The sequence below is a fragment of the Poromitra crassiceps genome, assembly GCF_964638095.1.
Source record: "Poromitra crassiceps genome assembly, chromosome: 4".
Lineage (NCBI taxonomy): Eukaryota > Metazoa > Chordata > Actinopteri > Beryciformes > Melamphaidae > Poromitra > Poromitra crassiceps.
In genome coordinates, this window is record NC_139626.1 from 26,533,627 (window position 1) to 26,558,592 (window position 24,966).

The 24,966-nt window shown below is 43.8% G+C and overlaps 1 protein-coding gene across 1 annotated transcript in view; it reads left to right on the plus strand.

Moving 5' to 3' along the window:
• The window catches only part of gas7b (growth arrest-specific 7b), a 94,233-nt gene that overhangs the window by 7,620 nt on the left and 61,647 nt on the right, over nucleotides 1-24,966 (plus strand). The window contains exon 2 of the mRNA XM_083635709.1: nucleotides 22,015-22,132. Within this exon, the coding sequence (XP_083491835.1) occupies nucleotides 22,015-22,132 (118 nt within the window). The remainder of the gene's footprint in view (nucleotides 1-22,014; nucleotides 22,133-24,966) is intronic.

Here is a 24,966-nt window from a genome sequence, read left to right on the forward strand (position 1 = left end):
TGCACTCTCCTAGTCCCCTCTACATGCTAGTGTTGGCGGGGGTATGCGCTCTCCTAGTCCCCTCTACATGCTAGTGTTGGCAGGGGTATGCACTCTCCTAGTCCCCTCTACATGCTAGTGTTGGCAGGGGTATGCACTCTCCTAGTCCCCTCTACATGCTAGTAGGGGTGTCACAATATATCGTCCCACGAAATTTCGCGATAGTAAAACGTCACGATATGTATCGTTGAGATGAAATCTCATATCGCAATTTTTTTTTTTTTTTTTTTTTTTTTTTTCAAAAAATAGACTAAGAAACGTCTTTGTTTGTTGAAGTTCAATGTGTGGAAAGTAGTTCAGTTGAACAAGTCTCTGAAGAGACACATGAGAAGTTATACAGGAGAGAAACCATTCAATTGAGTTTCTGGCAAAACTGTTTACTTGACACGAAAAACTGAAGATGCATAAAAAATAGATTAAGAAAAGTCTTGTTGTTTGAGTTTGAAGAAAAACTGAAGATGCATAATGAGAATTTATACTGCTGAGAAACCTTTTAGTTCAAAGTAAATCTAAGTGACGGTGTAACTCATTCTATTTCAAGATAAGCCTTATCTCCAATCTCATGTTTTTTCTAGTTGTTATTGTAATAACAATTTCCCACAACAGCATGTTTTGTATTTGTGCATTTCAAATAAAATACTACTTTTCCAGTCATATATTGTCATTATTCAAGTTTAAAAAAATATTGTTAAAATCGTATCGTATCGTTATCGTGAACCCAGTATCGTGAACTGAGTGTATCGTGACACCCCTACATGCTAGTGTTGGCGGGGGTATGCACTCTCCTAGTCCCCTCTACATGCTACTATTTACCAAGACATTTCTATAGCCTGCATTGTGCTCATGTGTGGCTACATCTGAACTGACTATGTAATGTATCAAGACCGCAACAGCTTATCTGAACACCTGTTGGAATATTTTTTCAGTGATTGTCATTGAAGAAATATTCCAACTTCCAGCGCACAATGAGTGAGCAGCCAGGTGTTCAGACATGGGTCTTGCTCAAGAAGCCATCAGGTGATAGACACAACATTGTAGTGTAGTTCACTGAACCAGTCCAACATGGCGGGTTATAGCCTTTGACGATTGGCTGGAGTGCAGTTATCCAGTGGGTGGTGCTCTGGGGATCCATTGGAGCATCCCCACCACAAATCAGGACTCGCCAATAAGTGTTGACATACCAACACGGGCAGCCCTGCAGCTGGGCCCAGCAGGCGCCCTCTGGTGGGAGCATCCCCCCATTCACTCTGTCGAAATGGGTACGGTGCGCCCACATCCCCTCGAACCCCACAGTGACTTAGGGTCATATATCCTACAAGCCAACGTGCACATTCAGCGGAGGAGTGATGTCATCTGGGACACCATGCCTTGGTGTTGCTCAGAGAGCAGTAGCCGAATGGCATGACAGAGGAAAGAAGAAGTTAGAGGTTATTGCATTATGTTATTATTAGGTTATTATATTATTACTATAATTCAGTAATTATAAGGTTTATGATCAGGTTTTGTTTATGTGTTTAATAGAGTACAAGTGGTAATCGATGTGTTCTAAATGTGTCTGGTGGATACGTATGAAACTAAGGTTACAGTACAGTACAGTATAATTAAAACATTATGAGTTTCACACACACACAGGGCACACAGGGCCTGTGGGGTAACCATGCTGTGTGTGGCAATGTGCACGCATCCGGCGTATGGGATACAGCAGAACCAAAGAGGAACACTCACGTGTAGGATGTAACATTCACGTGCGTGTATCTGGAATCATAGATGGGCTTATGACCATGGGTAAGATGGTAGGCTATGTGAGGTGTCAATGATCAATAATCAGTAATCAATTATATCTGTTGTGATTTGTCATAACGGAACAGAGCCTATAGGAAGCAGGCTATATTTAAGGGAAATACATTTTAGTTATTTACTTTTATCTCAGCTTGATCATTTAAAGTCTGGGATAATAAGATCTTGTGGAAGCATTACTTTAAACAAGAAGTGTTAGATTTGGATAGGGGAGAGGAAACACTTCCTCTTTTCACTGCATGAAGCAACAGGTTAGCAGTGGCCTGACTGAGCTATTACTAGAATGGGTGCAGAAGGCCACATGCAGCCACAATCAACTGATACTGAAAATTACAGTAACTGATTAAAGTGTACTGTAGCCATGCAAAAGTTATTGGGGTCCAACTAAAAGGACTTAAGCGACATGATAAATTACAGTAAATAATCAAAATATACTTACTAGGGTCATGATTTCAAGAGGGTTAATTAATATTAGAGTGGATCACCACACCAGGAGTATTTGTGCTTGAATGAAAAGGGCTCCTATACAGACTGCTACAGTCCAGTCCAGTCCAGGAGTTTGTTCTTCCAATTATTTGGAAGATGATGTAATGTCGATATTCCCAAATGTTTAAGATTCGACCTACATTATTGCATCATTCGTATGTCATTATGTCTCCGCAGGTAGCCTGTGGGGAACTATTGTGTGCAATTTGCTGAGAGCCGTAAATGATGGAGAAGCACTTTGCTCCCCTAATGCTTCTCCTGGTAGTGCGTCAGCTGTGTTTATTATGAGACTGTAGCAGCGGGTGCGGGGGGGCGGGGTTACGGGAGTGCGAGCGCGCGGAGGCGGGGTCACGGGGGAGCGAGAGCGCAGGGCGGGGGGGGGGGGGGATCGGCGGCGGTCCACGGGGGCTTCCAGCAGAGGTTTGGATGGTGATTTATTCTCCTGAGTCCTGGCATAATCCCTGCAGCCCCCCCGGGCTCCTCCAACACGAAGCCAGCGCCACCTTGCCATTACAGCTGAAGAAGGGCTGCTACCCGAAACGTCCATTATTGTGTGGCAATAAATCTTTGAACTCGGAGTGCTGTCCTTTTCGTTTTTTTGAATCACATTGCTTTTTTTGCAATATGTACTCTATTATTTATAATTAAATTGAGTATTGGGCCTTTATATGATTTTTCTTTGTATTATCTTTTGTATCATATCTGTAATTGTCACGCTCTCATGGATACATATTTAAGGATTGTTTATTAACCCATTGATACCTGATGCAGCATTTGCGTGTATATCCCTCATTTGTGTGTGTATCCCTTTAAGACCGCGAACCGCGGTCTTATACGAGCACCGCGAACCACGGTCTTAAACCGCGAACCGTGGTTCGCTGTCTTAAAGGGATACACACACAAATGCTGCATCAGGTGTCAATGGGTTAATTGGGGGGAAATGACCACCCGAACAAACGCAACAAACCTTAGCCGGCTACTTTTCCTATCTGGCTGGCTACTCTGAAGTTTGGGGAACTCCCTGATTTTACCCAGTGAATGTGTACATTTGGAAACGCATTGTATTCACATGTATTGCCTGCATCTGCCATTGGCCATGTGTTAATGGCCTGTTCCTTTATTGCAAACAAACTGGGATGTAGCGGTTGAATGACGTCACATCCGTTTTGTTAGTGTTCCATTTGCAGAAACTGGGAGCTGGGAAGTTCACTGTTGAATTGCGTCACATCCGTTTAAACGAGTCAGCTCTTGGTCAGATCCAGTCGCTAGCCAGGCTAGCCATTGTTAGCAATTAACAGTTGATATTGATAACAAAGCATTTTGCGGCATTTTGTGCATACAAACACTGCAGCAACATGTCCACACAGATAGAAGTTAGGCAGTGCTGTGTGTACTGCTGATTTGATGAGACACAAACAAGACGGAAGTGCTAATAAACAGTCTTTACTACGATTTTAACTGCTGTTGTTGCGCGGAGCAGCCATCTTGGATTTTTGAGGTCGGGGCTGCCGAGGCTCCTACGAGTTAGGGAGAGAAAATACGAGCACTGGTGACGTCACCGTTCGAGCTCATGACCTTTGACCCGTCAAATTCCCCTTTCCCAGTTATAAAGGAATGCCCCATAATTCCATTAGATGAGAGACTTAATGTTGTCATGTAATTTGTATGGCTGAAGAAGAAGAAACCTGAGGAGAGAGAGAGGAACAGGGTACACAAACCGGACGGGGGCGGGGTGTGCACAAACAGGCTTTGTTCGTTGGAGTGAGCACTCCAGCCTGCACACACATGACGACAATGATGACAGTTTGTGTGTGTGTGTGTGTGTGTGTGTGTGTCTCGCTCCTCCTCTCAAGAGTGTCTCTGTGTGTCTGTCTGAAGTGTCTCTACATCTGGGAATGTGGCTTGGCTTCAGGCTCCCACATCTGCCCAAACCAAAACAATGTCTCCCAAATAAAGATATGTGCCCAGTTGCATAAAACCACTTAAGCTAAGGTTGCCCTTAAATTTTCATCTAAGTAAGTAAGTGTAATAAGTAGGTACACACACTGCACCTAGTGTAATAAGTAGGTACACACACTGCACCTAGTGTAATAAGTAGGTACACACTGCACCTAGTGTAATAAGTAGGTACACACACTGCACCTAGTGTAATAAGTAGGTACACACACTGCACCTAGTGTAATAAGTAGGTACACACACTGCCCCTTGTGTAATAAGTAGGTACACACACTGCACCTAGTGTAATAAGTAGGTACACACACTGCACCTAGTGTAATAAGTAGGTACACACACTGCACCTAGTGTAATAAGTAGGTACACACACTGCCCCTAGTGTAATAAGTAGGTACACACACTGCACCTAGTGTAATAAGTAGGTACACACACTGCCCCTTGTGTAATAAGTAGGTACACACACTGCACCTAGTGTAATAAGTAGGTACACACACTGCACCTAGTGTAATAAGTAGGTACACACACTGCACCTAGTGTAATAAGTAGGTACACACACTGCCCCTAGTGTAATAAGTAGGTACACACACTGCCCCTAGTGTAATAAGTAGGTACACACACTGCCCCTAGTGTAATAAGTAGGTACACACACTGCACCTAGTGTAATACGTAGGTACACACACTGCACCTAGTGTAATAAGTAGGTACACACACTGCACCTAGTGCCCCTAGTGTAATAAGTAGGTACACACACTGCCCCTAGTGTAATAAGTAGGTACACACACTGCCCCTAGTGTAATAAGTAGGTACACACACTGCACCTAGTGTAATACGTAGGTACACACACTGCCCCTAGTGTAATAAGTAGGTACACACACTGCACCTAGTGCACCTAGTGTAATAAGTAGGTACACACACTGCCCCTAGTGTAATAAGTAGGTACACACACTGCCCCTAGTGTAATAAGTAGGTACACACACTGCCCCTAGTGTAATAAGTAGGTACACACACTGCACCTAGTGCACCTAGTGTAATAAGTAGGTACACACACTGCCCCTAGTGTAATAAGTAGGTACACACACTGCACCTAGTGTCATAAGTAGGTGAAACAGCATTGAGACAATTATACGCTTCACTGAAATCCAAACTAGTGGTGTGGGGTTAGTACTTGCCTCCATCCCATAATATGCCATGCCTTATGTGTTTAAATAACAAATAAGTGACAAGGGTAAGGGGGCTCTCTGCAGCTGAAGATGAGTTATTCCCATGAAACTTCCAATAGTAGCAGCTGGGGAAAGTCAAGAAGCAACCTCCATCCAGCGAAACAACATCGACTGCTGTCGAGTGCCGACCGATAGGGCAATAGCCAGTCCGATAGCACATTCTGATGCTACATTGCTCATGATGTTCAATTGAAGCATTCCATGACAATACTGATTGGGGTGCAGACAGTGCCATCAGCAGTTGTGTGTGAACTGGCTAGAAACACACAGGCTATACTAATATGACTGTGTTGACAGAAAGAACTGGCTAGAAACACACAGGCTATACTAATATGACTGTGTTGACAGAAAGAACTGGCTAGAACACACAGGATATACTAATAAGACTGTGTTGACAGAAAGAACTGGCTAGAAACACACAGGATATACTAATATGACTGTGTTGACAGAAAGAACTGGCTAGAAACACACAGGATATACTAATATGACTGTGTTGACAGAAATAACTGGCTAGAAACACACATGCTCTACTAATATGACTGTGTTGACAGAAATAACTGGCTAGAAACACACAGGCTATACTAATAAGACTGTGTTGACAGAAAGAACCGGCTAGAAACACACAGGCTATACTAATACGACTGTGTTGACAGAAAGAACTGGCTAGAAACACACATGCTATACTAATAAGACTGTGTTGACAGAAAGAACTGGCTAGAAACACACAGGCTATACTAATAAGACTGTGTTGACAGAAAGAACTGGCTAGAAACACACAGGCTATACTAATATGACTGTGTAGACAGAAAGAACTGGCTAGAAACACACATGCTATACTAATAAGACTGTGTTGACAGAAAGAACTGGCTAGAAACACACAGGCTATACTAATAAGATTGTGTTGGCAGAAAGAACTGGCTAGAAACACACAGGCTATACTAATAAGACTGTGTTGACAGAAAGAACTGGCTAGAAACACACAGGCTATACTAATAAGACTGTGTTGACAGAAAGAACTGGCTAGTAGAAACACACAGGCTATACTAATATGACTGTGTAGACAGAAAGAACTGGCTAGAAACACACATGCTATACTAATAAGACTGTGTTGACAGAAAGAACTGGCTAGAAACACACAGGCTATACTAATAAGACTGTGTTGACAGAAATAATTGGCTAGAAACACACAGGATATACTAATAAGACTGTGTTGACAGAAAGAACTGGCTAGAAACACACAGGATATACTAATATGACTGTGTTGACAGAAAGAACTGGCTAGAAACACACAGGCTATACTAATAAGACTGTGTTGACAGAAATAACTGGCTAGAAACACACATGCTATACTAATAAGACTGTCTTGACAGAAAGAACTGGCTAGAAACACACAGGCTATACTAATAAGACTGTGTTGACAGAAAGAACTGGCTAGAAACACACAGGATATACTAATAAGACTGTGTAGACAGAAAGAACTGGCTAGAAACACACAGGCTATACTAATAAGACTGTGTTGACAGAAAGAACTGGCTAGAAACACACAGGCTATACTAATAAGACTGTGTTGACAGAAAGAACTGGCTAGTAGAAACACACAGGCTATACTAATATGACTGTGTAGACAGAAAGAACTGGCTAGAAACACACATGCTATACTAATAAGACTGTCTTGACAGAAAGAACTGGCTAGAAACACACAGGCTATACTAATAAGACTGTGTTGACAGAAATAACTGGCTAGAAACACACATGCTATACTAATAAGACTGTCTTGACAGAAAGAACTGGCTAGAAACACACAGGCTATACTAATAAGACTGTGTTGACAGAAAGAACTGGCTAGAAACACACAGGATATACTAATAAGACTGTGTAGACAGAAAGAACTGGCTAGAAACACACAGGCTATACTAATAAGACTGTGTTGACAGAAAGAACTGGCTAGAAACACACAGGCTATACTAATAAGACTGTGTTGACAGAAATAATTGGCTAGAAACACACAGGATATACTAATAAGACTGTGTTGACAGAAAGAACTGGCTAGAAACACACAGGATATACTAATATGACTGTGTTGACAGAAAGAACTGGCTAGAAACACACAGGCTATACTAATAAGACTGTGTTGACAGAAATAACTGGCTAGAAACACACATGCTATACTAATAAGACTGTCTTGACAGAAAGAACTGGCTAGAAACACACAGGCTATACTAATAAGACTGTGTTGACAGAAAGAACTGGCTAGAAACACACAGGATATACTAATAAGACTGTGTAGACAGAAAGAACTGGCTAGAAACACACAGGCTATACTAATAAGACTGTGTTGACAGAAAGAACTGGCTAGAAACACACAGGATATACTAATAAGACTGTGTTGACAGAAAGAACTGGCTAGAAACACACAGGATATACTAATAAGACTGTGTTGACAGAAAGAACTGGCTAGAAACACACAGGATATACTAATAAGACTGTGTTGACAGAAAGAACTGGCTAGAAACACACAGGATATACTAATAAGACTGTGTAGACAGAAAGAACTGGCTAGAAACACACAGGATATACTAATAAGACTGTGTTGACAGAAAGAACTGGCTAGAAACACACAGGATATACTAATAAGACTGTGTTGACAGAAAGAACTGGCTAGAAACACACAGGATATACTAATAAGACTGTGTTGACAGAAAGAACTGGGTAGAAACACACAGGCTATACTAATAAGACTGTGTTGACAGAAATAACTGGCTAGAAACACACAGGCTATACTAATATGACTGTGTTGGCAGAAAGAACTGGCTAGAAACACACAGGCTATACTAATAAGACTGTGTGGACAGAAAGGGAAAAGCCCAGGTATTTCTGAGTGAATAATAGGAAACAGACACTTCCCCATCTGGCTCACCTCTGTTCCTGTACTCTGCTGACAACACAAGGTGGGGAAAAGACTCAGAGTGTACCTTGCTGCTATTTTAGGACTAACTCCTGACTAGAGGTGGCCTACGCTCTGCTCTCTGTGCGCATCTCATCGTTTGTGGCTTCTACTCCAGTATAGAGCTGGGCGATATGGACCAAAAGTCATATCTGCATATTTTTGGTAGGGGTGCTCCGATCCGGCTAAGCCACGATCCGATCCGATTCTGATTCCTGGGGTCACGATCCGATTCCAGAATCGATTCTCGATTCCAACGATTCTCGATTCCAACGATTCTCGATAACAGAACCCTAACCTAACCCTAACCCTAACCCTATCGATTCTCAATGATGTAGTTTTATATTGCAATAACACACAAAGGTAAATCTAAGACAAAAAACGACAAATGTATTAATGCTGAACTTCAAATTCAACTTCTGAAGTATTACAGTCAGGGCCTAAATTCATTTTGCAAACTAGGGGGGAATTCCCCCCTTATGTTCTTCAGATAAGATGGATTTATAGACTGGGGGTGATCTGTAGACTTTGAGAAGGATTTATAGATTTTGGGGGAATACATTAACCAGTTCTTAAGTGCAAGAGGTGGTGGCACCGTGACAGTACAGTACACAAATGACATGAATATTTGGACACTTATTCAGCCGGTATCTTGCATGTTGTGTTCAGGTGCACTGTAAAAAAAAATAATAATAATAATTTTACAATACGAAGAAGAATCGATTCTTGGGAGTTTGGAATCGATCCAGGAATCGTGGCATTAAAGGAGAATTTCGGTTTTTTTGAACCTGGATCCATCTCCTGGCATTAATTATGATTTGGCCACTCACCAGGCGATCTCCGCGGCGTTTCTGGCCGTCCTAGCGTTGTTTTGACATCAATAGCGTCCAAGTCAGTTGTAAAATGGAGCTGACTTGGGGCCAAGTGTGAGCCTGTCTTTCCTGCATCTAAATACGGTAGCTATTTTTATTCCCGTTTTCGCCAAATATCGTCAGAATCTGATCCCTCAAGAAGCACCACAGTGATATTTCGCCAAAGGCTGTTTCCTGGAGTCCCACAGGGATCAAATTACCTCAAACGTGATCTCGGTCACCAAGTCTCGTGAAGTCCCGCGATACTTTCATGCCGACTGACCAAGTACAGGAGGACGCTTTGCGGTGGTGGTTTTAGCGCAACCTATGTGGGGTTTGGCATAACCTTCGTTATTTCGAATCCCACATAGGTTACGCCAAACCCCACATAGGTTGCGCTAAAACCACCACCGCAAAGCGTCCTCCTGTACTTGGTCAGTCGGCAGGAAAGTATCGCGGGACTTCACGAGACTTGGTGACCGAGATCACGTTTGAGGTAATTTGATCCCTGTGGGACTCCAGGAAACAGCCTTTGGCGAAATATCACTGTGGTGCTTCTTGAGGGATCAGATTCTGACGATATTTGGCGAAAACGGGAATAAAAATAGCTATTTAGATGCAGGAAAGACAGGCTCACACTTGGCCCCAAGTCAGCTCCATTTTACAACTGACTTGGACGCTATTGATGTCAAAACAACGCTAGGACGGCCAGAAACGCCGCGGAGATCGCCTGGTGAGTGGCCAAATCATAATTAATGCCAGGAGATGGATCCAGGTTCAAAAAAACCGAAATTCTCCTTTAAGAATCGTGATCCTTTCAGAATCGATTTTTTGGAGCACCCCTAATTTTTAGGCTGAATGGTGATACACGATATCTTGGTATTTTCTATGACGTGGCATAAATGTTTTTTTATTTTCTTTATTTTTATATATATTTTATTTTCTAATTGGGAAAAACAAACAAACAAAGGCCTAAATGTTTGTAAGTCAAAGCCACATGTGAGACGTCACAAGCACTTTTAGTAAAACAAGACTGTGATCAGATCTGATTTTAAGTCAATCAAGAAGATAAGCTCCTCCTATGCTTCGGTTTGTGCACACTTCCTTCTTATAGGTGTGTATTTTGTTTTGTGTTTAGTTTTTTAGTTTTCTCTGGGTCGTACATGAATGCAGCTGGCCACCTTTCCTTCATTTTGCAGATCTTTATACAACATTTTGAAAGTTTGGAAAATACTTGATTTTTGATGTCATGTTTGAGTACAATGTAAGAAGATAATCAGAATTAGAATCAGAATCACTTTTATTGCCACAGTATGCAAGTTACATACGAGGAATTTGTCTTAGTGTCTGTATGCAGCGTAGCGGTCACATCAATATACAGAGATAAGAAGTAGGAAGATCTGGGGGGTATGGTGGTGCAGTGGTAAGCGCTGTCGCCTCACAGCTCGAAAGCCCTGCGTTTGATTCCCACCTGGGACGCTGTGAACGCTGAAGGAATGCGTGCCCCGGGTGGGGTCGTCAAAAGGGCCTTTCTGTGTGGAGTTTGCATGTTCTCCCCGTGCCTCCCGGAGGTTTCCTTCATATAGGAACCGCTTCACCAAAACATGCAATATCCTGGTTGCTGATGTGGTGCCTCCTCTGGTCGTGAAGGGCGCCTGTTCGGAGGGGGGGAACTCGTTGGAATAGCGTGATCCTCCACGTGCTATGTCCTACCGGTGAAGCTTCCCCTGTCAGGTGAAAAGAAGCGGCTGGCTAACTGCCCATGTCTCGGAGGAAGCATGTAGCCAGTTTTCGGCTCTACCCCAGATCGGCAGAGGGTGGAGCAGCAACCAGGATAAATATAAATTAGCACTAATGGGGGATAAAAATGGGATAAAAAATCGGGGGGAAAAAATATGTGAGGAAGATAACTAAAGACAATCACAAAGTTGCAAGTGCAATCAAATCGAGAAAATATATACAATATGTACATGAGTGGTGAAGTGTTCTGTGGATGATAAATATGAATTTACGTTGAATTTACATGAGATTTACAGACTGAGTTAAATAGGCAGTGGATTTACATGCATTTACAGTCAGAGTTAAATAAGAGTTTACATTGAATGTACATGAAATTTACAGGCTAAGTTAAATAGGCATTACATGTGCAGGGAATTTACATGAATTTACAGTCCCAGTTAAACAGGCATTAAATTAGATATGAGTTCCAGTTTTATGGGGGGGGGTTCAGTTGAGTTTAGGAGGAGGTAGTGAGTTTGTGTGTGTGTGTGGGGGGGGGGGGTTGTTGGTGAGGTCAATGTATATGATGTATTATACATCATGTATAGCGTGATATGTCCTGCATAACATGTATGCACCCTGCTTCAAATAAAAATGTAAATAGAAAAAAAACTAGACTTTGATGAAAATAAAATACAAAGACAGGCTTTCCTTCCCTGATTATTAGTGCCCAGGGTAGCGTGAAGGGTAGGGTGAAAAATATTAAAAGTTGATCAATCAATTTAGGCAAAATTAAGACCCTTAACACATTCACTGCCAGCCATTTTTTTTTTACTGTAGGTAGCTTCTGCCAAGCCATTTTTTGAGGATTCTGGCTCATTTTACAAGAGCCGAGGATAATTTTCTGCTTGGACTTTGTGAACACGAAGTTCACAAAAGTACTAATAGAATGTGTGCTTTCTCTGTCTAAAAGAGTTAGTTTGTAGAGTTAGTAGTTATGTAGATATTAGCCGTTGAGTACACCATGGTTTCAGCGTGTGAGACAGGAAGCTGAGATAATCGCAGTTTTGTGAAATTCAATCAAACAGGCAGAACAGTCACTTTAACCATTTATTTTTGGCATCAGTGAGAGATCAGACATCTGAACAATATAGTTCTGAACACCCTCTCCTTTAAACTCCTCCCTCCGTGGGCGTGTCTGGTGGCGTTTGTCACAAGCCAGTTTCTCCTGCCTGTCTGAGCAGTGAGCAGCCTCCCTCTCTGGCGGCCCCTCGTCGGCGAGTGTGGCGAGTGTGGACTGTGGATGGGACTCAATCGTTTCTTGGATTTTCGGTTGAGAGCTTTGATGAAGCTTTGTGCGATTCTAGGCTTTATGCTGCCCACCCAGTCTATTTTTGGAAGCCCCCACCGTTGTGCGCCGGTGTGCAGCAGCGTGAAAGCGTTTTCGCCTACAGTATGAGAATGAGGCTCGTTCGTTTCTGGGTTTTCGGAATGCGTGCGATTCTGGCCTTTCTGCGGGTGTTTCAAAGTGTGTTTCACCCATAATCTATTATGCAAATTTGCAATCCCCCACGCCAGCACCGCTCTCCGCTCTCCGTGTGCTGCTGCTGGCGCGGCCGCTCTCGGGCGAGTCTGGTGACTGATGACTGTAAAATCGCCAAGCCATTTCCTTGAGAATGGCTTGCTCCCGCGGCTGTTTTTGGTTGGCTTTCTCTCTGTCGGGAGAGCACTGTCGCCACTTAGTTGGTCGGTAAAATAGATTATACACATTCAATACTTCCAATATTTTTATAGGAGACGTGGGGGACATTGATCCACGTAGCACCGTCAAAAAAAAAAAAAAAAATTTTTTGACGAGTCAACTCGTCATTGGCAGTGAACGGTTGGATTGTGTTTGACGAGTCAACTCGTCATTGGCAGTGAACGTGTTAAAAACTATTAAAAAGCCTTAAGACCATTTCAAACTTCAAGACTTTTTAAATTTGTTGCTTTATAAATGCTTTATATATGCTTTAAAATAGTGTTGTAAAAGTGCCTGTTGCACAGTAGGTTGACAGTGAACCATTTACTGCTCTGTGTGTGTGTGTGTGTGTGTGTGTGTGTGTGTGTGTGTGTGTGTGTGTGTGTGTGTGTGTGTGTGTGTGTGTGTGTGTGTGTGTGTGTGTGTGTGTCTGTGTGTGCAGTGTTTCCCACACCACAAATAGATTTTGACTGCCATATATTACTGTAGTTGACTGTGAACTCCTGCTTTAGGGCTTATTTAATAGGGGTGGGAATCACCAGATGCCCACAATACGATACTAAAACGATACTTGAGTCATGATACGATAGTATTGCGATATTGCGATATGCTAGTATTGCGATATATTGAATATTGCGATATTTTGATATATTGTCAGTGTCACTCCTAACTCCTTTTCCTACCTTTTCCTTGACCTCACCGGAAGTAAAACATGCAGTGTTTTTTTGTTTTGTTTTGTTTTTGCCCCACACGTAGGCTACATTATTAAGCTTCTCTGGACTCAATATGCCACTGCAGGCGCAGACTGCACCATCGAGCACTTCGGGCAGATGCCCGGTGGCCTGGCATGGCATGGCCTGCAAAAAAATAATAATATATATATATATATATCAATACTTGGCGTCCAAATATCGATACAATATCGTCAGGCAAAATATCGCGATACTATGGTGTGATTTTTTCCCCCACCTCTATTATTTAAGTATTGTCTGGGCTGAACATCATTCCAATCAAAGTCCCCCTTTATTTTATTTTACTTTTGTTTATGCCTACAAAGCAAATGTTACTTTGTACTCGAGTTCTCCCCTGAAAGTGATGTTGGTTTAAATGGGCCATTGTATTTAAGCAAACAGTATTCTACCATATATGACCTGTATACAGGTATGTAGGGAGACAGTTGTTCATCATTGAGTGCGTTTACATGCAGACAATAAACAGTTTATTAGCGGATTTCTAGAGTTACCTGATTATTCAAGTGGTCATGTAAACAGCATAAACTGATAAGCTTTATCCGTTTATGGTCATAAACGGGTTATGAGAAAACCGATTAACACACCTAGGTTTTTGGCCAATAACCTGTCTTTTGAGTGCATGTATACAGCGTATCAGGTTTCTTGTGGGTTTATACATCTGCGCATGTACAAGTTGCATGTAAAAAGTTGAATTACCGCCGCCTTATGGAGAGAAATCCGACTAATTGACTGAATCATGTAAACCCGGGTTTTTCCTATTGTCGGATTATTAAAGTGCATGTAAGCGCAGTAATCAGATTATTGCCATAAACTGATTACTCACAGTTATCAGTTTATTGGTGTGCATGTAAACGCACTCATAGTAAAGCCACAGCACAGTAAAGAGGATATTAATGCCATGTGTGTAGTTCTTCATAGATCTAGTCTCTTCATTTTGCTCTCAAAGTGCACCAGATTGTACAAAATTGTCTTACAGCCTCCCCTGGACTTCCCTAGAGGGTCCAAGGTCCACCCACCATGATGTCTCCAAATGCTGTGGGAAACACTGCTGTGTGAGTGAGTGAGTGAGTGAGTGAGCATGACAGTTACTGTTCCCTCCCGGCCTATCTGAATTATGTTGTATTGATACAGTGCTCCATAGAAGTTATGGCAAGCTAACACCGTTTAGTTAAAGGTGTTAATTAAAGGTGTGTCGCTGATGTAACCGGTTACAACTGGAAGTGGCGCTGAGGTCTTAAAATATCTTGGAAGGGTCTTGAAAAGTATTGAATTTAACTTCAGGATTGCTGCAAATTTTACACAGATTTTTGATCAATAATCATCAGGAATGTGGATATAATGACTCAGTGGGTAAAGCCATAGAACAGCTGGAACAGTCTAAGTTCAGAAAATGGCATCACTTTACTGTAACACAGCCTTTAAAACCAGTAAAAGACAACACTTGTGACATATCACAATATTCCAATCTCAAAACTCTAAGACAATATCTAGTCTCATATCACAATATCAAGAACCGTGTGCCTCTAAGAAACATTCAAATCTGAGCCAAATGGAAAAGCATGATACTCTGCTATTTTTCAGGAAAGATTCGTCAGTCTATTGGCAAAAGTGAAGATGTAAGGGACGGTTATGTTCATGCTGAGAATAGCTCGGGGTGAGGTGACTACAACTCTCCACGCTCTCCCTGCTGCCAAGGCACCTCATGTTTGCGCTGCGTGGACAGCTGCTCCGACAGACCTTGACCCCCACAGACTCACGCCTTCCCACGTCCAGATGTTTTCACAGGGGGGGGTTACCAGAGGCTTACGCACATAACGTAACGGGACGACATACTGCATGACAGGCAAATCACTCGAGCACACACACACCCTGCCACTAGTCAGGAGATACTGAGTCACTCACGCAGGCAAGTGTGAGGACAGCTAGTTTAGAGTGGGACCCGTCCAGTAATCCAGTCTGTTCCTCCTCCTCCCCACAGCCCATGGCCATGAGTGGACGACTCACTGTTTCACAATCATGTGACCTCAGACGGTGACAGTTGTAGCCAGTGAATCACCTTTTCAGGACAATGTTTCTATTGTAACGTTGCTAAATTGCAACTGGGCTTGAAAGCTGAAGGAAGTCGGTTGCAAAATCCCTCCGAAAGACAGAATCTTTACAGCGAAGATGTATTACCTCTCTTATGTTACAGTAGGTTTATGTGGTCTCACCTTAGAAACGCAATCAACACTTTACATTTTCTGTTGGAACCAATTAAGTTCTGTCTTGTTTTTTCCTTTCCTAACCCCTAACTCCTAACTCCTAACCCTTAACACTGAAGTCAAATATTTCTGTATATTGAAGTGGCCTGTCTAACCCTTCTGTCCAATTATCATTCAGAGACACACGCTGTGTTGCAGTACATTAGATCAGATGATACATTCAGAGACAGACACACTCTGCCCCTTTCTGAATATGGGTTCAATATCTGTTCTTGTATTCTTGTGTCCCTGTGAAACGTCATCAGTCGCAGCACAAGTACTGTTCCAATACAAAGTTCACGTTTCGCCAAGAATGCTGAAAATTCCCATCCGGGAAGTTTAAGTGTTCTTGTGAACTTTGTATTGGAACAGTACTTGTGCTGCGACTGATGATGTTTCACATGGACACAAGAACACAAGAACCCATATTGAGAAAGGGCCTCTGTGTTGCAGTATTAGATCAGATGATACGTTCAGAGACACACTGTGTTGCAGTACATTCGATCAGATGATAGCTATTTATGGGTTGGCATTGAATAAACTGCTTGTTTTAGACCACACTTTCAGCAGCACTCAGAGTACGCCCTGGGTTTGAACTCTCTGTAATGACTCGGAAGCTGAAGCAAGCAGAATATTTCCCGTCGGCCTCAGCCCAGGTGAAGGGGTAATGACCCAAGTTTACTACGCTGTTATTCACACACTGACCGGCTATTTATTGAAGCCATTTTCCAAGGGGAATTGAACAAATTATTCTTAGTTTTCCAGGCAAGGAGCCAGAGTCACTGAAATACAGAGACCACGAGGTATTTTGTTTTCCATAATGAGAGATGCTGCCTGTGCGTGTGGGAAACGCCTGTATCTGACAAAGAAAACCCACAAATCTGTGTATAATACCAGGCATACCAATGAAGGTTTCTGGTTGAGTCAGCATCATGTTTTGTTGGTTCGAATGGATTCTATTATTTTTTTATTCGCATGGAGATCGAGCATGTCGTCCCTCCAGGGATTTTTCTACCCATTCTCTCCATAATTGTACTTGGTAAATTCCTGCTGTTCTGGCCGTTGCTCGACCCCCTCTGCCCATCTAAGGAGAGTTGTAGACTAGCACATGCTTCCTCCGATACATCATGTAGCTGCTTCTTTTCACCTGACAGTGAGGAGTTTCAGCAGCAGGACATAGCGCGTTGGAGGATCACACTATTCCCCTCCCCAGTTCCCCTCCCCTTGAACAAGCCAAACCAACCAGAGCAGGCACTAGTGCAGTGACCAGGACTCATACCTCAAAGTTACATCACAATTTGCTGGAAGAAAACATGTTATAGATAGATAGATAGATAGATAGATAGATAGATAGATAGATAGATAGATAGATAGATAGATAGATAGATAGATAACAGCAAGCAGTGTGTTGCTCTTAGAATGATCAGATTTGTGTGTAATGCCTTCCATAATGACTAATACTTGTTTAATTAAACTTCAACTTGATATATTAATCAGACTAGGAGACAGAGAAGTTGCATGGTGCACAGACAGACAGACAGCAGTCATGGTTGTTGTTGTTGCTCCTCCTCAGTCATCCTTCTGTTCTCTGCCTGGGGCTTCTCTGGCATGCTGTGAATGTGGAGCCCAAGGCAGTCTGGGGTTTATAAGGTTAACCATCTGGAATGGTGCATTATTTAATGTTGCATATGCCGACACAAGCTGGCTGTTACGTTTGTCACAGTTCCCACCAGCAAGGTGTTCTCATTCACTCACTCATGTCTATTTTGCTGCTTGTGTGCTTGTGGAGAGACTCGTCATCTCCTCCCCAAACAGCTCTTCACTCGAGGTGGCTCACAACACTTCATTCAAGGCGTAGCTCAGCTTGGAGATGCACTTGAAGCGGACGTATGGACATCCCAGTAATAGTTTGTAGACAGATTTACACAGTAGGTTCAGTGTCAGTTTCTGCATTATATATGTATATATGTGTATATATATATATATATATATACCGTAATTCTTCTAATAAGCGCCTGTACTCTAATTGCCGCCGGGTCTTCCATTTACCGCCTGGTCCAAATTGATTTAGCATAATAAGCGCCTGACTCTAATTGCCGCCCGGGCCGGAAATGGAATATTTTTTTGGTTACCGTTGTTATTGTTGTTTTTGTCAAAACTGCCTGTACCTACCCTCTTGTGTGTACTAAGTACTATCTCACTGGTTTAAACTGCCTGTACCTAGCCTCTTGTGTGTACTAAGTACTATCTCACTGGTTTAAACTGCCTGTACCTAGCCTCTTGTGTGTACTAAGTACTATCTCACTGGTTTAAACTGCCTGTACCTAGCCTCTTGTGTGTCCTAAGTACTATCTCACTGGTTTAAATAAGCAATTTGATACTTTACGTTTTTGCTGAGCAGGCATTTATGTTAAAAAAATAATAACCGCCTGGCTCAATTATGCCCAAATGGAAATAACCGCCTGACTCTAATTGCCGCCTGGTCTTCCTTTTACCGCCTGGTCCAAATTGATTTAGCATAATAAGCGCCCGGGCCCTTATTGGCAGTTTTACGGTATATATATATATATATATATATATATATATATATATATATATATTGCAGTGCTGTAAACGAACCATGTCAACAAGCTAAAACATGTTCATGTCCAAGAATCTCGCAGTCTGTAAATGTGCGTCCTCCTGACCATAACTAGGCCAGCCCACTCCCAACGGCGTCTGTCTGCCTTGGAGAGGCATATCTGCTTCACTCAGAGGAGAACAATACTCTGTATCACTTTACTGATCATGCATGTGACCAAACAACATTGTGTTCCACATTTGCAGCTGATAGGAGGTTTAATTGTATCTGAAGGAAGCCAGCAGGAAACTTGGCATGAGGCAGGAAATGCGGAGAAAACCCCCAAGCACATGGGGTTCAGGTGACCGTCACTTTCAACCATGACTGGCTCTCCTGAGTCCCGCCCTTTCCTGTTTTCATCCAATGACATGCTGCAAATAAAATGTCAACCTGTGGCTTAGAAACAACTAACAGCATTGTTGCAATGGGGTGTGGGACAATTGAAGGATGCCTTGCTTCTGCACACATGAATATAGCACCCACTCCTACTGTAACTAGCGTAACTACCGTAACTAGCGTAACTGTATCTGTGTGTGCTTGGGCACTGATATTGACTTTGATCCGATTTTGTTTTCAGTATGCAAACCTCTCCTCCTCTGTCACTGTCATGATTGGAAATGGCTTAGATTTTCCTCCATGCACATATTGGATTACTGCCACCGCCTCTCATCTTGCACGCCTTTTCTCACTCTTATCGGCGCAGCATTTGCATTTTTGAAATATTATACGCCTGCATTTTCACTCGGAGCAAAAATACTGGGCTGTTGAAGCGGATCCGTTTCTCGAGGGCGTAAGAGGGACGAATATAACAGTGACCACTGAGACCATCAAAGGGAAAACATCACAGCGATGTTGTAGGAGCCTGTGTAATTACATGCAGTCATAAGTCACCCCGGGTTGACAACATGGCTCCTTGCTGCTTGCTGCTCCTGCGGGGACCAGAAGACTAGTTCTCTCCTCTCAAACTCTTCCAGGACAGAAGTTCCATCTAATGGCTTCATTGTGTGAGGTAAGGGAGGGGAGTGAGGTAAGGGAGGGGAGTGAGGTAAGGGAGGGGAGTGAGGCAAGGGAGGGGAGTGAGGTAAGGGAGGGGAGTGAGGTAAGGGAGGGGAGTGAGGCAAGGGAGGGGAGTGAGGTAAGGGAGGGGAGTGAGATGCAGCTTCTACCTCGAGGGACACATCAGGCTCAAATCCATACCGCGCACGCACGCAGTACCGCTCCATCACCACTGACAACTGCTTAATGAGATGCTAAATACCTCATGAAGAAAGGCAATGTGGTGAGGTTTGTTTAGTGCTGATGATGCTCTGTTTGGCCAAAGGTCTGCCCATGTCCTGGGCCTGGTGTCTAGGTGTGTCTTGATAATGAATAACATTCCTGTTAAACACCAGCCAGTTGCCCCCTACCCCCAAATACATCTCCAGAGTGGCTTCCCAAGACTTCATAGAGAGAATCCAAGCTCCATCAGTGGATTACTTGCTTCCTCAACCACGACCACGACTCTTTCCTGTTATCATTCTCTAACACTTTAGGAGCATGTAAACAAATGAACTGACCCATGCTGTTTGGCTTACAACGGTGATGTTGAAACGCATGATGTTAAAGGTAACATGCTCCTGTAGGCATCATGTTAAAGGTAACATGCTCCTGTAGTAGGGCTGGGCGATATGACGATATATTTCGTCTGGACGATAGAAAATGTATTTCGTCTCATATGATGCTCTATCGTTTATATCGTGTTGCAAATCACACACTTTACGGCAATATTGTCCGTCATTTGGATGACGCTGACGCGTCCAGACTCTGTGTCAACAAGCCCCTTGCGTCCCTTTATAAGTGGCACAAATCAGCCGGTGAGTAGGCTAAAGAGCAGGGAGATGTTACCTCCACTCCATCCGCCTAGCCTACCCAGGCATTTGCGCTGTGTTAAGTCCACGTTTGATCCATATTTGCGTGTGTCCTCCTAACGGGGCGGCTGTAGCTCAGGCGGTAGAGCGGGTCGTCCACTAATCGCTTTGGATAAAAGAGGTCGGTGGTTCAATTCCCGGCTCCTCCAGTCTGCATGTCGAAGTGTCCTTGGGCAAGACACTGAACCCCAAATTGCTCCCGTTGGTGTGCCAGCACCCTGCGTGGTAACCTGCCGCCATCGGTGTGTGAATGGGTGAATGTACCTACTGACTGTAAAGCGCTTTGGATAAAAGCGCTATATAAATGCAGGCCATTTACCATTTACCATTTAACGTTAAACCTGGCAAAACATCTCCTCCCATCCTCTCATCATCCCAAGGAAATCCCTTGAGGGCCGACAACAAAACGTCTATCGTTAGCTTTAGCTTTTAGCGTCTAATCTTAAAGTTGTTCTTCTTCTACCATTTTATTCTTCTTCTACTGAACATGTAGGTATTTTGACGTTGACTAAAGAAATACTGCCGCCTAGTGGCCGCTTTTAGATATGATTCCAAATTAGAATCACATCAATAGCAAATGCTACATAAAACAAATACAACAGAGTGAACTGAACTGGTAACATGGAAATCCCGAAGTGGAGCATTTTTGTTCCTTTATAAAGGAACTGAGAGAACTGGACTGAACTATAGGCTAAATAACCTTTATTCTACACGTTTTGCTCTAATGTAATCTTTGAAAATCGAACTGGTGGTGTGGTTCAGTTTGTGTTTCATTCTACTGCCCTGCAACTAATTATTATTATTTGTGTTGGAAAGAATAGCCATGCTTATCTGTATTCTGAATGCATGTATCCTTTGTGAGGTTTGACAACATTTTAACTGGTTTAACTGCTACATAAATAAATGGCCATGTGGTCATTTTATATAAACTATAAATTGAATTTACAGAAAATATGCTATATCGTGATATATATCGGTATCGGGATATGAAATGACCTATATCGGGATATGAGATTTTGGTCATATCGCTCAGCCCTATCCTGTAGATGTGAGTTAAGGAGCTTTGGCCGCTGTGGGTCTCCTCTCAATCATTGCAGTAACTGGATTGTATTCCCTTCCAGTTCCTAAAACTAACCTCAGCAAAACTGTAACTGATATGGAATTTATTCTGGCTTTCCAGAGTCTCACAACAGCATGTCCACAAAGTGTTAGGACGTTCTTGGGCCTGCTGTTGTTTTCGTGCTAATCAGTGGCAGATGTGCTGCAGTTTGCCTACATGCTCTCCTATGTTCTCCAGCCGTGGCAGTTTGCCTACATGCTCTCCTATGTTCTCCAGCCGTGCACAAACGCTGAAGGACTTTTGTAGCTCTGGGTCTCGGTCCAACTGCAAGCCCCACGCCAGTTTGTTGTTCTTTGTGTGGCAGTGCAACTCAGTCAGCCCTCTCCGCTATGATGTCATTGCTTGCTGGTTGTGAAATACTTCAGGAAATGAGAACCTCATTGAACTCAGGCTGGGTCTTGTGCATTTCATCTGTGTCTCTTGTCTCTTGCCTGATCTTTAGTGGTTTTGTGTCATCTGCAGTTATATCTCCAGCGATTCTGCTCTGACAGACCTATGAGAAATAATAACTGTTTGACTATAGGAGCTAAAGGGGGTGTTTATATTAACCTTCAAGTTGCAGACGAACTGTGCTTGGGGTTATTGCCACTTATTGATATATTTATTGCTTTTTCTGTTTTGACAGAGGACAGCATCTCTGAGTCAACTTCCCATTGAGGACCTCCGAGACCCCCTGCCTCCCCAATGGAGATGCTACATGTCTCCACAAGGGCGGCGGTACTATGTCAACACAGCAAGCAACGGTAAGAGCAGAAGCAAATGTAATATCATACATTTCAGGAGTAGAAGAGATTTCAAGTTCTACAAAAACAGCAGTTTAAAGCTGCAGCAGCTTGGTATGTTGGTGGCTCCAAATGGCAGCGAGGGGTAACTGCTCGAAAAACCTCAATGCCCAGAAATCATGTGATGTGACTGCTTAGGCTTAGGATCATCTAATTTGGGGGGAAATGGGATGAAACTTTCGGGTCTCAATTAGAGGGATGGGACGCTCTTGACTATTTTGCATCCCCGATTCGCAATTTTGGCCGAGATGATTTATACCAAAGGGACAATAGGCAAAATATGTCATGCTTTCTCATGTTTTTTTTTGTCTCATAAAACATGCAATTTCCAGTTTTGGTTTGTCACTTCCATACGCTAAGAGGATTTTTCCACATACCCAATGGTACCACATGGGCTCTTATGGGGCAAAACCATCGACGGGCAAAACCAGGAAGTCTCATGGATAACTTCTTCATCCCAAGCACTTACTTAACTCAGATTGAAAATATTTAGTCTTGAAATTGTTACATAGTATCACTAATTTAGCCTAATATGATACTTGAGCAGTTGAGCAGTTCCATCTGTCTGGGATACAGTGTCTCCCTATGGCAGCTGTGGTACCAGAAGGAGACAGAGTACACCAGGCGCCCAAGCACTGGTAGTCCTTCTTCACCATGCCTTGTGTCAACACAATTACCACTCTGTCTCTCCCCAAAGCTCGCGCGCGCACACACACACACACTCACACACACACACACACACACACACACACACACACACACCCGCGCACACACACACACACACACACACACACGCGCGCTGGCACTGAGACAGCTTAATACCATCTTCTCTCCCGTAGACACAGCAACGCCTGCTTTTGCTCTCCCTAAGTGAACTCACAGTAAAGCTTGACTGATGACACCAATATCTTGTCTTGGCGTCGCCTTTCATTTCGTGGTGTGATGAAGGTTACAAAAAGGGCATGTTTCACTGACGCTGCGCTCCACAGTCACACTCAGAGGAGGCCTCGCAGCGATCCACAGTCACACTCAGAGGAGGCCTCGTCACACTCCACAGTCACACTCAGAGGAGGCCTCGTCACACTCCACAGTCACACTCAGAGGAGGCCTCGTCACACTCCACAGTCACACTCAGAGGAGGCCTCACCACGCTCCACAGTCACACTCAGAGGAGGCCTCACCACGCTCCACAGTCACACTCAGAGGAGGCCTCGCCGCGCTCCACAGTCACACTCAGAGAAGGCCTCGCCGCGCTCCACAGTCACACTCAGAGGAGGCCTCACCACGCTCCACAGTCACACTCAGAGAAGGCCTCACCACGCTCCACAGTCACACTCAGAGGAGGCCTCACCACGCTCCACAGTCACACTCAGAGGAGGCCTCACCACGCTCCACAGTCACACTCAGAGGAGGCCTCACCGCGCTCCACAGTCACACTCAGAGGAGGCCTCACCGCGCTCCACAGTCACACTCAGAGGAGGCCTCACCGCGCTCCACAGTCACACTCAGAGGAGGCCTCACCACGCTCCACAGTCACACTCAGAGGAGGCCTCACCACGCTCCACAGTCACACTCAGAGAAGGCCTCGACATCGACAACCGTTTCAACCTGTACTCCTCACATTATTGTCGTCACCTCAATCACCACCAGGACTTTTCAACAGTGGCATCAAAGCGGCTCACGTGGTTGCGTGTCTCGTGATTGCGTGTCTCGGATCGTGGTCGCAGCGGTCTGGTTGCGGCCGCGGAAGGAGATCTAAAATAAGCTGGGGAGCTCCAGCCAGGCACGAGCCCGGGGAAGTCGCTCCGCCTTTCCCCTCCGTCTCTTTTTAGATGGAATTAGATGGTTAACACGCTAATGTGAAAGGGTGGAAAGTAAACAAACCGAATGAGAGCAGCTCCGCCTTCTTGTCATGATTTTGGACTTAGATGCTGTAACAGTTAGCAGAGCCTCTTAGATGCTGTAACAGTTAGCAGAGCCTCCTACATGAGCTGTTTTCACACATACAGACAGGGAAATTACCTGTAAATCAAGACTGGCTATTTCCCGGAATTTCCCTTCACACCTGAAGGATCACATGTGGAAAAACAGCAGCGAAAGTACCTGTATTTGACGGGGGTCGGGGGGGGGGGGGGGGGGGGGGGGGCACTGCAGAGCGGGTGGGGAGTGACGTGTGCACTTGGATGGGGAATCGTCCTTATTTTGGGGGTCGGCAAAACTCCGATGGTGAAATAAGTTTGCTTGTCACACAATAAATCACACTCGTTTGACTTAAGAGGGCATGTATGTTGTATCCTTCACATTCGCTAACCAGTCTTTGAACTGAAATCTTTGAAGAAGTTGGGATCCCTGTCTGAGAGAAATAGCCTGGCTGGTTCGATGTTTATCCGTTCACCTGCGTCGTGTTGAAGCACTTTTTACAGACTGGCTTCGTTTGGTTCGTTTCCGCTTTCTGGTCATTTCCCGGTATAAAGTGCATGTGTGAAAATGGCTATGCTGTAACAGATAGCAGAGCCTCCTACATGCTGTAACAGTTAGCAGAGCCTCCTACATGCTGTAACAGTTAGCAGAGCCTCCTACATGCTGTAACAGTTAGCAGAGCCTCCTACATGCTGTAACAGTTAGCAGAGCCTCCTACATGCTGTAACAGTTAGCAGAGCCTCATACATGCTGTAACAGTTAGCAGAGCCTCCCACATGCTGTAACAGTTAGCAGACCCTCTTTGATGCTGTAACAGTTAGCAGAGCCTCCTACATGCTGTAACAGTTAGCAGAGCCTCTTAGATGCTATAACAG